Source organism: Suncus etruscus, chromosome 7 (genome assembly GCF_024139225.1).
Source record: "Suncus etruscus isolate mSunEtr1 chromosome 7, mSunEtr1.pri.cur, whole genome shotgun sequence".
Taxonomy (NCBI): Eukaryota; Metazoa; Chordata; class Mammalia; order Eulipotyphla; family Soricidae; genus Suncus; species Suncus etruscus.
Window position 1 is genome coordinate 19715941 of NC_064854.1, and position 14965 is coordinate 19730905.

The 14965-nt window shown below is 52.9% G+C and overlaps 1 protein-coding gene across 3 annotated transcripts in view; it reads left to right on the forward strand.

The window, feature by feature from the left end:
* The window catches only part of CELF2 (CUGBP Elav-like family member 2), a 180125-nt gene that overhangs the window by 143978 nt on the left and 21182 nt on the right, over positions 1–14965 (forward strand). For all 3 annotated transcript variants that reach the window (XM_049777086.1, XM_049777084.1, XM_049777085.1), the window contains exons 4-7: positions 1523–1571; positions 3510–3644; positions 9995–10074; positions 13861–14019. In XM_049777086.1, coding sequence (XP_049633043.1) covers positions 1523–1571; positions 3510–3644; positions 9995–10074; positions 13861–14019 — 423 coding nt within the window. The remainder of the gene's footprint in view (positions 1–1522; positions 1572–3509; positions 3645–9994; positions 10075–13860; positions 14020–14965) is intronic.

The following is a 14965-nucleotide window of genomic DNA, read 5'->3' on the forward strand; positions in this document are numbered from 1 at the left end:
TAGAAAGAGAGAGAGAGAATGAAATCAAAGTCTGCAGGAATTAGCAGCCTGGAGGAGAGAAGCTTCTGGTGATGCTTCAGCCAAAGTTCAGATCTGAGGCAGAAGGCAGGAGGAAACCAAACAGAACTACCTGAAAATGAGATGTGGGTCTGCTCTTCAGGCCTGTGTGTCTGCGGCTTAAGCAGGGGTGAGGGGAGATAGTCCTAAAAGCATTTCCCCCTAAACCTGTCATCTAATTTTAGTCGGGAATCTGGGGTGTGTGTGTGTGTGTGTGTGTGTGTGTGTGTGTGTGTGTGTGTGTGTGTGTGTGTGTGTGTGTGTGTGTGTTTAAGCCAGCCTCATTTATTAAAAAAAAAAATGGAGGGGGCGGGGATGCTTAATCAGTTTGCTTAAACATGATTAAGAAAGCTAGTTAACTCCTTTATTCGTTTAGTTAGCATGAATCCCAGAGATCAGAAGGTAGTTGAATGAATGAATGGGGAAGACTGCTGCTGAGTTGGGGTCTGGTATTTATTTGTCTTGGATAAATGAAGTTGTCATTGCTAAGCCAATCAAACCATGCATTTTTATGAGAGGTTGCACCGTGCAGAGAGATGGAAATGTCAGACACTAATTAATAAACGTGGCTGGCAAAGCAACTCCAACAACTAAGAGTTGGAGAGCTCAGGGCTCTCAGATGAGGGCATGGTGGCTTTCCACAGATAAGAACAGGACAGTCATCTGGCTCCACCTCTCCAAGGCATTTGGAGCCACAGTTTGAGCGTGTCTGTCAGGGCCACATTCTGTAATGGCTTTAGTTGGCTTTGCAGTTAGAAGGGGACCGGAGCTTTGCAGGATGGAGAGTTTTCTGTCAGCACTGAGGGAGCGCAAGGATGAGAACATCCTTGTGTGGGCAGAGACAGGACTTTGCCTGATCTCAGTGTGTTCAGTTGGGCAGGTGAATACAGCTGATGGGTTTCTAGAAGTTTCTCTAACTATTTTATAAGAGAAAGCCAGCAAGAATTCAGTTTCAAGGGTTCTTTCTTGATGACAAAAAGTTGATGCTGCCTATGGCAGAGGGAATAGGTGGATGGCCTTCACACGAGTTTGGGGAATCTACATAAGAAGTTTCTCAGTTTCTGTGAAGGCCCCAAAAGGATCAGCCAGGACTGAGCTACCTGAGAAGTCTTTATGACCTTTATTTCTCCCTGGATCTTGATGGAGAGGCTGGTGGTGTTTCTGTGGGATACCATCATCCTTTTCCTTAGACTCCAGCTCCCCCTACATCACCGTGCCCAAGCAGGATGACTTTTCTATGGAGTTCAGACTGCAAACTTAAGTCTGACAGCAGAGGACTGGCTCTAGCACCAGGGTCCCAGAGCTGGCAGGAGACCCCCTCCCCTCATGTCAACAAATGGTTCCCAAAACGAGCCTTCGGAGTTATCCAGCTCAAGCTCAAGTGAGGGCGGGTTCAGTACGGGACTCTTCAGTAATACCATTTGCCAGCCTGCCTGACCCAACTCTGTCCCTTTTCTCTCCTCAGATGCATCATCCCATCCAGATGAAACCCGCAGACAGTGAGAAATCCAACGGTAAGTGTGCACCCCTGCAGCTGAAGTAAAGTTGAGGGAAGAAGACGGGAAGGAAAGGTCGCCCATGGCTGCTTTCCTCTTGGGAAGGTAGAGACCCTTTGCTCTCGTCCTGGTGGGCCAATGAGGATATCACCGGACATGGCTCCAGGGCCCTTGAATATAAAACATGATCTGTGTGGCCAACCTGTGTGGCCAGTGACAGCTTGGGTGGACAGGGATGCTCTGTGGTCATCCAGCTGATGATCATGTTGGGCTCAGGGCTACCTCGGCCCTATCTATACTGCCCAGACATGGACCATGGCTAGAATGAGGTGGACTTTGTTTGGTCTCCCTTCAGAGCCAGGTCATGGCTGTCTCAGGTTCAGTGCAAACTGAGGCACAAGAGGATCTCTGTTTTTGTTCCCTCCTGTGAGAGCAACAGTCCACAGGAGGCAGCGCTGGGCCCTCTGGACCCAGAGAAGAAGCCCAGAAAGGCCACTTTCTCAGAAAGCAACACAAGGGGGGGGCCTTAACGTTGGCCCCTGACTCAGTTCATTCACTAGTGAGGGACAAACCCCACCTGACTCCAGGGAAAGATATGCTCCCTCACTGCAGAAGCCTCCCCACTTTCTGCCATCAGGATGGGACATCCCAGGACCCATATGCCTCTTCTTATAATCACAGAAGGGTCTGGGGAAGCGCAGGGTTTTCCCAAAGAAACCCCAGAGACTGCCAACCTGACTGTCCATCATCTTCCACCATGGGCATAGACAGAGAGCACAGACGCTGGAGGACCAGGAGTCCTCAGTCTGGAACTCCATTTGTGCTCTGAAAGGGACAGGGTGGCTCTTCCTGAGGAGGAACAGGCATAGGCAGGTTTGGTGCTACCTGGGATCTCTGCCCTCCCCAAGGCTGGCACTTCAGCTCTGGAACTTCTCTGCAGATTCACATCTCGGAGCCTCCCCCTGACAGAAAACCTGTTTTGGGATCAGCAAGAAAATACTGGAGGTTGGGGATGGAGCACTAGCACAGCCAGGAGGGTGTTTGCCTTGCACATGGATGACCCAGGTTCCTATATAAGACCCAGGCTCCTATAGGGTCCCTTCAGCACCACCAGGAGTAATTTGCAAGCACAGAACCAAAAGTAACCCCTGGGCATCCCTGGACCCCTAAGAAAGTGTCACCAGCAGCCTGTGACTGTCGCCCTGCACGCAGCTGGACCACGGGGCATGCTGTGTTCCTGGGGATGGCAGGAATTGGCCCCATGCAGTTCCTCCTCCACTCTGCAATCCAGCAGGGCTGGTCCCACCTAAACATTGTCATGCAACGAGAAGCACCCACCAGTGCTCAGTCCATCCAGCCGTGTGTGTGTGTGTGTGTGTGTGTGTGTGTGTGTGTGTGTGTGTGTGTGTGTGTGTGTGTGTGTGTGTGAGAACCTGCACCCAGACCCTCATTGCCCCCAGACTCTGAAGCCCTGCCCTTTAAGGTTACCCCAACAACCTACACAGAGGCTGCCTGTTTGTGTGCTGCACAGAGGCTGGGTCCCACTCGCCTCTGACCAGGATCAGGAGAGCCTTGTAGGAAAAAAACGCTCTTAAATCCATGCATCTCGCCCCCTTTGTTGGCATCCCCGGGTCAAAATGGATTGGAGGTGCTGGCAGGTTGCTTGTCAACTCCCCCACATCTTCTGGTTTCAGCCTCTCCTGGCCTTTGTCTTTCAAATCCACCTCCAAAATTGTCTCTCACCTCCTCAGTTAGCAGTTTCCTCAACACCTTCCCTCCCCACCAAGGTGCTTCCTGCCTGAGCAAACACCAAGGAGGAGGGGGTGGAGTGTTCTAGAAGGACAACTAAAAGAGCAGGAGGGCAAGCTGGGGGGAAGGTCTGGGCCACCCTACCCCTCAAGTAGGCATATGACAGTGTGAAAGCAGGGCACCTCTCACAGTGCTCTCTGCCCACAGCCGTGGAGGATCGGAAGCTGTTCATAGGGATGGTCTCCAAGAAATGCAACGAGAACGACATTCGGGTCATGTTCTCGCCCTTTGGCCAGATCGAAGAATGCCGCATCCTGCGGGGGCCCGATGGGCTAAGCCGAGGTGAGTGAGGCCCAGGAGGGCACCCAGTTCCAATCTCGGGGGCCAGCACAGTGGCATGTGGGTCAACACCAGGTGCCTGTCCTGCCCAGCCCTTGGCAGCAATTCTGGACATCAGTTGGGGAAAGAGGTCGGAACAGGGCGAGGCAGCCCTGAGAAGCCCAGCCATGTGCCCATTGCTGTCTTCTGCTCAGTGCTCATGACACCAGGGCCTCAGAGGCAGGATCCAAAGCCAAGGGTGGCCTCGGGGAGAGCAAGACAGGTTAGTCCCTGAGAGCCAGAGCACAGGGGCCTAGAGGCAGAGATAGGGAAGGGCCAGGTGTATCTGCCACTAGGACCTCCTTGTCCCCACCAGAGCCCGGCCTCAGGGACCAACAGCAGAAGGAGCAGCCACTGGCCTGCCAGGGTCACCCCATCCTCCTGAGCACCCCAGAGGTGCCCCTTGTCCCACGCGGGATCAGCTCGGCGGCATGATTACCTGCCGTCGCTTTCTGGGTACCAGGGCAAGCTTCTCCAGCACTAACACTCCAGAGCCAGGTGGGAGGACATCGAGCACCACCGCCCCCACACGCCCCATCTGGACCCTTTGTGTGGTTCGAGGCATTAGGGCAGGAAACAACAGCTACCGGCTCTGCTCCCAGGCTTGGAGTGCAGAGAAAGGAGGGGCAGCCTTGCAGAGCCCAGACCCTACCAGTGCTTCAGAAGGGGAAGGGGTTTGAGGAAGTGAGGCAGGAGTTGGTGAGGGTCCCAGTGCTCATTTGCTCATGGCTCTGAATCTCAGGCCCAGACCTTTTCAAAAAGCCCATTACGGGGCCTGAGACATAGTTTGGGGTGAAGGCATTTGCCTGGCATGTGGGTGAGTCAGATTAGATTCTGAGCACTGCATAGGAGTGATCCCCGAGCCCAGCCAGATGTGGCCCAAAAGTCAAACCCAGATAAATACAGGGTGAGCAGAGGTGCTGGACCAACCTGAAAAAGTACCTTTAAGGCAGAGGGAAAGGGGTACAAGAATAGGGGGGCCCAGTTGTGCTGCCACAGACTAGGGGCTGCCTATGGGCCCTGTCTGAGCCTCCTCTCTCTCTCACCTGAACCCTCAGGATGAGGGAAGGGAAGGCAGCAGATAGTCCAGGCTTCCAAGGCATTTCTCCTCCACTACATACCCACTTCAGAGATGGGGCAAGATGTGTCCAGCAGGCAGCATTGTGCCCCTCCCTGGCCCCACACAAGAAATACAAGCCAGTATGGCCCTGGGTCAGAAAGACCCTGCAGTTCCTTTCAACTCTCACCAAGACCTCCTGGCCCCTACTTGTGCCCATGCCTTGTCAGACCCTTCTGTTGGCCAGGCCACTTCACTCGGCCTTGTAACTCCCCCGTCCCCTTCCCCATGTGACAAGTATGTGCCACTCTTCTCCAACTCCCCAGAAACCCACAGCACCTCAGCCTGGGCCAGTGGGTGCATTTCCTCAAATGTGTGCCCTACACCTCTATGCCCTGAAGCCCCCTCAGGACAGTTTGGGGGATGCTTCCTCAGGTCCTTGCTCCCCAACCCACTCTCCTCTCCGAGTCTGTGGACCTGTTTGGCCCCACTGCCATGAGGTCAAGGATCTCCCTGCTGGGGCTGGAGCAATAACACATTGGGGTGGGCTTTTGTCTTGTACCTTGTCTTGACTGGGTTCAATCCCAGGCATCCTCTAGGGTCCCCCGATCCTGCCAGGAATTTCTGAGAGCAGAGTCAGGAGTAACCCCTGAGCACTGCTATGTGTGGTCCAAAAATCAAAACTTAAGAATATCTCCGTGGAATCTGGGGTGCTCCTGCATCTGGAGTGCTCCTGCGATGAACCTACAGGACTTGGGAAGATGTTTTTCTGTACCCCTGGGGTTGCCTATTAGCTCTTCATTTGCTTTTCTTTGTCTGCTGGGGTATGAGGACTGAGCTGTGGCAGACAGAAGGGGCAGGTTGGTTAGCCTTGCAGCAGGCTGGTCCCCAAGCATTCAGAGGGCACCTGCATCCCACCTGTACCTGGCCCCGCCTTCCCCATCCCCACCCTGGGTCCTAGCTGCACTTTGTCACTTCACCCCAGGGATTTTCACAGGCTCCCCTCACGGGCACTTTACCAGTATGATAGCCCCAAGAAAGCCTGCACACAAGCCAGCCCTCAGTCATGAACCCCACCCACAGCCTTATGAGGCTGTTTGCTGAGCCCTGCCCCTAGGCAAGAGCAGCAAGGAGTGAGCTGTCTTCTCAGGCTGCGGCTAGTCTATGAAGGAAACCTTCTTGTGTGAACCATTGGTGGTACACGGCAGCATTTACCCAGTTGGGTTTAGGGTGGCTGCCAGATGAGCCTTGCATAGGTGGAAGTGGCCCCTTGGCTGCACCCAGGACAGGGGCAGGGTGGGGGGTATGGGAGAAAGGGAGGAAGAGACAAGAGACAGAGACAGAGAGACAGAAACAAAGACAGACAGAGAGAGAGAGAGAGAGAGAGAGAGAGAGAGAGAGAGAGAGAGAGAGAGAACACAGGGCCCACAGTCATGCCTCAGCTTTTGTTCATATTGTTGTCTGTGGTTCTGAGCAAGCATTCTCCTTTGCTTTCTGCTCTCCAAATCCTATAGTCCCCGTAGCCCTCCACAAAAGCAGCCATCTGAATGAAATGGCAAGTCCACCCCCCTCCCAGGTCTTCCTCTCTGTGACAGAGCCCAGGGGCAGAGGAAATTGCACCTAGAAACCCTTCTTCTTGGGGTTGCATCCATAGCGTAGCAGGGAGGGCGTGTGCTTGGCATACACCCAACTCAGGTTCAATTCCTGGCATCCCATAGGGTCCCATGAGTCTGCCAGGAGTGATTCCCGAGTCAGAAGCCAGGGAGAACCACTGAGCACTGCCAGGTGTGGCCCTAAAAATAAACCAAAAAATAAAATAAAAGACCCTTCTTCCCCAGCCAAGTGTGTCCTTGGTTTGAGCAGCGAGACGGCTGTCCCCATTGAAATGAGAGCAACTCAGCTCCTTCCATACCATTTAGTGGAGACAGTGAAATAGTTGCCAGGCACGTCCCAACTGTCCACAGACTGCCCGACGTGACAATAGCCCTAAAGTAACATCTAGTTCCTGCTCAGTAGACAGAGAACCACCTGCTAGCACAGCCCCTCTGGCATCTAGAACCTTCTCAGCTACCAGGCCAGGACCCCTGCCCTCAGACGGCAGTTCTGCCCAGAGCTGTGCCTACCCCCGTGAAGCGTCAGCCCCTTTGGTGGCATCCTCAGATGGCTGGTCACCAGAGCAGTGCCCGGTATGGGCAGGGGCATTGCAGAGGACATTAAACCTGGGCTCAGGGCAGCGGATACCTCCTGACTTCTGAAAACATCACAGGTCAGCAGGATCCTAACCAGAAAGTGCTTGGCTCCAAAGCCTGAACTGACTGCAGAGAAACAGAAGCGGGTTCCTCCTTCTTTCATCCCCGGTCCCTGTCTCTCTAGACACAATAGTATACCCTGACCAGGAGAGTGAGTCTCTCTCTCTCTCTCTCTCTCTCTCTCTCTCTCTCTCTCTCTCTCTCTCTCTCTCTCTCTCCTATCTCTCTCCCCCCTTCCCTAGATTACATGGGGACAGTTACAAGCATCAACCCAGGCTGATGGAGCCAAAGAAGAAGGGGTACCCTCCCGACCATTCAAGTGGCCCTCGGGGAATTTTCTTGTTCTCTGGCTAAATCCTTTTTCTTCCTTCAGGGACCTTCTCTAGGTCTCTGTCTTTCTCACAAACTTTCTCACAAAGTGCCTCACCCACATTCTGTTTGCCCCGGGACTGTGGCCAGGCCATCGACTGTGACTTAGTGACTCTTATTGAACTTTCTATAGGCTTCAGCAATGCATTTACCTTCCTTGGGGAACTGGGGCAGAGCCTACAGTGGGGAGTGAGAAGAAGCACAGAGAAGGAGCCAGTCCTGGGGGTTCAGAGTATACCTGACCTTGGACTCCAACAACTAGGGTGGGGGAACCAGTAGGGTGGGGGAACCATCAAAGAAACAGAAAAGGAAACAGGCCGCTGAGCATCTCCTCTGTAACGCACTTTGGTGTCGAAGGTTTGCTGATGAATTGGGACTTATCTCTGGTAAATTCAAGAGAGCCAAATGCCAGGGCAGGAGACCAGCTGAGGGCCTGTCGTGGTTCCCACTCTGATTCACTGGTCCAGGCTCCTCTGAGAGTGGCCAAGCCCTTTCAATCCAAGCAGGCAACAGGCTTCTCCAGCAGGCCCTGTTGGGGCTGGACAGGCTGAGGGCCACTTTGGGCTTCAGTGTCTTCATGGTGCCCTTGACTTGTGTTTCTGGAAGTTGGTGTTACCAAGGGAGGGAAATGACCCACAGTTCAGGTTTTGCAGATTTAAAGAAGCCCACGGAGGGGCCAGAGCGATAGCACAGCAGGAGGACTTTTGCCTTGCAAAATGCCAATCTGGGTTCAAGCTTCAGCACCTCACATGGTCCCCCAAACTTGCCAGGAATGATCCCTGAGGGCATAGCCAAGAGTAACCTCTGAGCACTCCAGGTACAGCCCCAAAACAAACAAAAATGAGCCCATGGGCCAGAGCAATAGTACAGTACCAGGGAGGGTGCTGGCCTTGCACACTGTCAACCCATGTCCAATTTCTGGCATACCCTATGGTCCCCTGAGCTCGCCACGAGTTACCCCTGCATGCAGAGCCAGGAGTAAGTCCTGAACAGTGCCAGGTGGAACCCAAAAACCAAAACTAAAATAAAATGAAAATTAGTCTGATGCCCCCCCAAAAAGATGCATCCAATTTCCTGACTCATGTTGCTGTAATTTGGGTTCTTAGGGTCTTCTAAGCACTGTTGGGCTGATGGGTGCTAAGGCAGTGTGGACTGACGCTAACTTGAATGGATGTGGGCAAATCTCAGAGCAGGGTTCCTGGGGGGGACACTGATGTCCCACGGTTGAAGCCAGAATCCTGCGTTCACACACCCAAAGGGCTGATGCCCACCCCCCTATATCAGTAGCTGTAGGTGCTCACTTGGGCACCTCTGAAGCAGCAATAATCCTAATGGCTCGGGAAACCAAGTGCAACACAGCATCCTTCTTGGAGACCCAAGTTCAAACCATGCCCTTGCGCTCAAAATGCCAGAATCAACTTACTCTCACGGTCACTCATGACCCTGGGTGACAGGACCACGCCTTGCCAACCTTGCCAGAGTTCAATTTCCTGGGGTGCTGTGGCCTTGCATCTAGCCACACCATACAGACTCTCCCAGGAAGCTCCAAGATGCATACTGGATGAAATGCAGCTTCTTGCAGGCTACAATTTTATTAGATGAAAGGCCAGGGGAGAGTGAGAGTCCTGGAAGCGGCAGCCTACGTGGTGGTCACACCACTCTCAGTAGCCAGGACAGGGACACAAGGGAGGCACAAGGCTGGGTGGGTTGTAGCTTGGGATGCAGAAGCCCTGAGAAGCTGAACACAGTTCCCCCTCCCCACCAGAGAAGCACAGGCTGTCTGGGGTCCAACAGACACACCCACTGGTCCTCGGAGATATGTGCCTTGGGGAAGTCGGTAGAGCTTTTCACCAATAAGACCCTGGATGCATATCTGATTTTCCTTCTTCTGTATACACCAAAATATCTAGAGAAATACAACCTCTGCCCTTTTTTGTTCATGAAGAATTACAGCTAAGTGGTTTGGACGAGATTGGGGCTATATTCGTGTGCGTTGGAAAGGCGCCCAGGTATACCGAGATGTATATTCTAAGTACAATTGGAGCTCCCGGAATTGATTTGCTAATTTACCCTCCTCGGTGTGAAAATTTTATTCTGTGCTGCCTTCCCCCCAACCCCCACCTCCCACCTTCCTCTCAAATCACCCCCGGAATGTGGAAGATCAAGCCCTCACTGTGTGGATGCCTCAAGTAATGATGATCAGCTAAGGAGAAACTATTAAGAGAGAGAGAGAGAGAGAGCTGGCAATTTTTGAGTTTAGAAAAATGCAAACGAGATCTTAATCATTTCCAACCCTGTGGCTCCTCAGGAAAAGGAAAAAATTGAAAAGAAAAAAAAAAAAAAAAAAGACCCAACTTCCCCTCAGCCCCCGCCCGAGTCTCCATCTTAGCCCACTCAACTGACAATATGCTGGATCTTTCTGCTTTCGGTCAGGGAGCAAGTCAGCGCCGGGAGTAAAAATAAAGGCAGCGGCAAGCAGGCAGCCCCAAGAGAAGCCGATTTGATTTCTCTGTACTACTGAGAACGATTGTCGTCCTGTGGCGGTTCTCGTAGACTTGTGTTGGTTTAACAAGCGTCCAACCCTTTTGTCTTGTTGTTTTTTGTCTTTCCTGCTCCCTGTCCCCCTTGTCCCCTCACAGGCTGTGCGTTTGTCACATTTTCTACAAGGGCAATGGCACAGAATGCAATCAAAGCCATGCACCAGTCTCAGACCATGGAGGTACTGTATCATCTGCCCTTTTTTCCTTGTTTTCTTTGTGCAAGTGATGGGGGGTGGTAACGCACTTCTCTTCTATTCTCCGCTGCGGATCGTTCACATGGCGACCACGGATTCCAGCCTCTGCCAGCCCGCTCGCTGCCCACTTCACCCCTCTCTCTGTCCCCGCCCATCCTGGGACACCCCTTTCTCTCCTCCTCTTCCTTTCTCCCTCCCTTACTCCTTTCCCCTCTCTCCTGCTTTCTCTTTCTCTCTCTCTCCCCAACCCCGTCCTCTTCTCCTTCTTTTCCCTAATGACTTGAAATGCATTTAGTAAACCTTGCACTTGTTCTGCCCTATTTCCCCCCACACCACTATTATTTTTTTGTTCTTGTTGGGAGCCTCTGATGACAGAAGCACCCAAGGCCTTTACACTGTCAAGTTGATGCCGCCTTGGGACCCAGTGCCCGGCTGTGTGTGGCACCAGGAGAGTTTAAACACCTCCTGGGCCCAGGGTTGGTTGGTATGAATAAATATTGCCAGCCACCTCGCCCCTCTATACCCCGCCCCCCAACTCTAAATTGTTGCTTTTGCCCAATGCTGTCATGAGACTCCCTCGCTGCACTGATGTCGAATGCGGGGCCCATTTGCTCTCCTCAGAGCTCTTCTTTTCCTCGCTCTAAGCGAGCTATGACAGTGTTCATGGATGGAGGACACCCCCCAGAAAACCCAGGGCTGGCTCCTAGTGTCCAAACTGCCCTCACCAGCCCCAGAAAGGCTCCCACTGGGCCTCCAATGGTGGCACTCAGGGAAGAACATTAGGGGTGCGGGGTCCCCCCCCCAAGTGTAGTGGATGGCTCTGTACTTTTCGTCTGTGATTTGGGTCATGGCCTTTCAGAATTTTGCACAAAAGCATTCCGAGAACAATACGCTGTTCCTTCTCCTGTGCTGTCTGACTGGACCACTCGGGCCTGCATGTTCTGCTGTACCATGTAAAGTGTATCTGTGTTCAGATGACCTTCCTGGAGGTGGCCTTGTGTTCACTAAAGTCACGTTTTCACCTTGGGGCCGATAAAAAGAAAAAGAAAACTTCCATTCTATTTCATATGCAAAAATATTTAATTGTTTGAGCTTCTACTTTTTTTTAAAACCTCCTTTTTTGGGAGGGGTGGGGTCATATTTTTGTCTGTTTTGTTTGTTGTTTTGTTTGTTTGTTTTTTTTGCAATGCTGCATTTCCCAAAGCATGCTGGGAGCTCAGTGGTCACTCGGCGTCACGTTTTGTGGGCGACTTTTTGACAGCCAGCCCTGGAGGAGGGGGGTGGGGGGACGGGGAGCGTGTGCATGGCCCTGTCATTCTGTGTTCCCTGTACTTCTCTGAGTTTTAATATCAGCATTGCAAAGCCTTATTTATTGTCTTTTTCCAAACCTCATTTTGCCTTTGCTATTCTTCACAGATCTTATATAATCACTGTGCTTTCCTTTCAGTGCTTTTTTAAGACATTCTCCCCTCCCCTTTAGTCCCCTCTGGCCAAGCTAAGAGATGAGCAGCAGGATTAGGGGCCCAGAATTAGGTACCCCCAGAAGTCACGCTGTGTCCCAGTCCCTTCCCAGCCCACTGCTTTGAGGAAAGCAGTTTGTTTGTTAGGGCGCTTTGGTCCCATGACCCACCACACATGTTGCTATTGGGAGAGGAAAAAAAGTTCTCATAGGAAAACAAGATCATTGCCTACTTTAATTCTCCTCCATGTATGTGTCATCCTTCATGGTTTTGACATCAGGTGATTCCCAGGTTTTCACTTTGAACATATATTTTTTTTAGCTCTGCAAAAAATGGAAGCATTGCCATGCCCAACTCCTTATCCTGACATCCCCACTATCACGCACACATGCACCTCAAAGAAAGCTCAGAGCATGGTGACCTCTGGAGGGTCTGATTGATTTCCAGGTGACTGCACAGAGCTCTCCAGAACTTTTGGGGGCCTCCAAGAGCACATATCCCTCCCGAAAGGCATCAGGCTGGTGGAGGGCATGTTCTTCAAGCCCCTTGGTTCTATCTATAAGCCTTGGGAATTTGTTTTTAAAGCCTGACACCGAGTTTAGCAGAGGGGAGACCTCCCGCCATACCCTGGACTGTCTGGTTTCCATGTCCTACTTCTGAATTTAAACTTGGACAACAGTCTGTCCTTTTTCCAGACCAGAGCCTGATTTCCCCCATGCCTACCTCGCCTCTCACACCGTGTCACTGAAGAGCTGAGAAGGCCACCTGAGGGGGACATGAACTCCAAAAAAAAAGGCGTTTCAGGAGCAAAGGCTCATTTTTGCCCTGTGAGGCTGATTTTTTTTTCTTGCTCTTCCATCTCCTTTCCATTTTCCTGGGTTCAATGGCCTTTACAGCCATTGTTTTTGAACAAGGGTCATTACTGGCCTGATTTTTAGCCGCTGTGGACTATGTTTTTTGTTTGTTTGTTTGTTTTTGGGGCCATATCCAGCAGTGCTCAGGGTTTATTTCTGGCTCTGCACTCAGAAGTCGCTCCTGGTAGGCTCAGGGAACAATATGGGATGCCAGGGATTGAACCAGGTCCCCCCTGGGTCTGCCTTGTGCAAGGCAAATGCCTTACCACTGTGCTCTTGTTCTGGCCCTGGACTTTTTTTGATGGGGTTTTTTGGGGGGATGAAACCCCCCACAGTCCAGCTGATTCCCAGCGAGGTGGCAGCCATGTCTGTCCCCAGCCCTGACCCAACCCCCGACTGGCTGCGATTCCTTTTGGGGTGGGCTGCCAGCTGAGCAAAAACAGGCTGCAGCAAGATTCCCAACAGGTACACTCCCCACTCCACCCAGTCCCTGAACCCCACCACCACACACACATCTGGCCCCCACTCACCCCACTCCTCATAGTAGCTGGAGCAGAGCAGGGGAGACCCTATGGCCCATGAAGGGAGGGAAGACCCATCTGCAAAGAGGGTGAAACTTCCCCCAAGGAAGGGAAGAGAAGGCATGGATCAGTCGCACTGCTTTTCTATTTTTCACTGGGGTAGAAGGACTTCTCCCCTCAGCAACACACAACCATTTTTATGGTGACAAGCCATGCTGGCAGGCAAGGGGCAGAGAGGAAGGAGCTTCTGCTGAGTGTGCCCCCAAGGAAGGCTCCATGCCTGAGGAACAAGGCCCTGGCATCTGCTCTATTCAGGCACAGTTCAGGGGCCACCCTCCACCTGCCTGCCCCATCTCTGGACGAAAGAAGCTGCTAGAATAGCGAGGAGCATCAGGGACTCCGTAGCCACAAGCAGGGTAGAGCAGGCAGATGATGATGCCCAGAGGACGAAGAGCCAGGGCCTGCGTGGCTCTGTGGCCCATGGCCCATTGCTCTGTGGCCTGTAACTTCTCCTTTCAGCCAGGGTTCCCCCAGCATAGTCCAGGGCTGCTTCCTTTTCACTGCTGCCATCTCAGGAAGCCTATCTGGCAAGTGGAGACACTGAAGCCTCTGCCTTGCCACTGCCCATGGGTGCCCTACCTGCCCTACCAGCCCCGCTCACAGACCAACCAAGCCTGGAGTCCCCTACAGACCACCTTTAGGGGCTTCTGTCTAGGCAAGGTGAAAGGAAGATTCCAGAAGCCAAGAGTGGAGACAGTTTAATAGCCAGAGCAGCAGAAGGCAACACTGGCCACCCAGCCCCAGCAGCATCCCTAGAGGCCCCATGTTCAGAGAAGACATTCGGGCTCCCCTAGAAGTTGGTGCAGGGCGCCACCTTGGAGCAGGTACCTGGCCGGGCCGTAACCAGTCCCCGCTTTCCGCTGTGTCTGACCCCAGGGCTGCTCCTCGCCCATCGTGGTCAAGTTCGCTGACACGCAGAAGGACAAGGAGCAGCGACGCCTGCAGCAGCAACTGGCCCAGCAGATGCAACAGCTCAACACTGCCACGTGGGGGAACCTGACCGGCCTGGGCGGCCTCACCCCGCAGTACCTGGCGGTGAGTGTGGGTGTGCTGGGTAGGGGGAATAAACTCGTGGACGGACAGACAGGCAGGCACCTCCTCTGTGACCCAACCATCCCTGCAGGAACCATAAAGTCCTGGTCACACTAGCCCAGATGACTATATCCCATCTCAGGCCATTCTACTCTAACTGTCCACTCACTACCCAGTGCCTGCATGTGTTAAAACACAGCTGGGACCAGACTCCAGGACCTGCCTCAGGCTTGGGCTCCAGGAAGAGCCTCCCATGGCGCATGGGACCCCTCTGCTCCCCGTTGGCCACAGGACACTTCTGCTCCTCTGTGGTCAGCACTCCATGGGGCTTGTGGTGCAGGCAACAATAGCATCTGCCATCCTGGCATCTCCTGCCCACTTTTCAGAGCCCTCAGACCCAGATGCTGGACTCAGCACTGACCACTCAAGACGGTGCCACAAGACACATTATTTACCTGGGTAAATAAGCAGGGGCTAATCTCGCTGAGGCACTTCAGGGGTTTCCTAATCTTTTTTTTTTTTTTTTTTTTTTTTTTGGTTTTTGGGTCACACCCGGCAGTGCTCAGGGGTTATTCCTGGCTCCAGGCTCAGAAATTGCTCCTGGCAGGCACAGGGGACCATATGGGGCGCCGGGATTCGAACCGATGACCTCCTGCATGAAAGGCAAACGCCTTACCTCCATGCTATCTCTCCGGCCCGGGTTTCCTAATCTTAGGCCCTGCTTCGTGTCAGGCGCTTTGGCCACCAGCTCCTTCTCCTCACCCTCTTCCTCCTACTTCTCCTTTTCTCCTACTTGTGCCTTATGACCCTTTTCTGCCCCTGACAGCACCTTCACTACCCGCCGAAATCCAAGTGCCTCTCACACCATATAACACCCTGAAGAATGCCCAAGTTGGGCGCTGGCTTGCCATCTGTGCAGCTTCAGCACCCCGCTCCCACATTTCAGTCC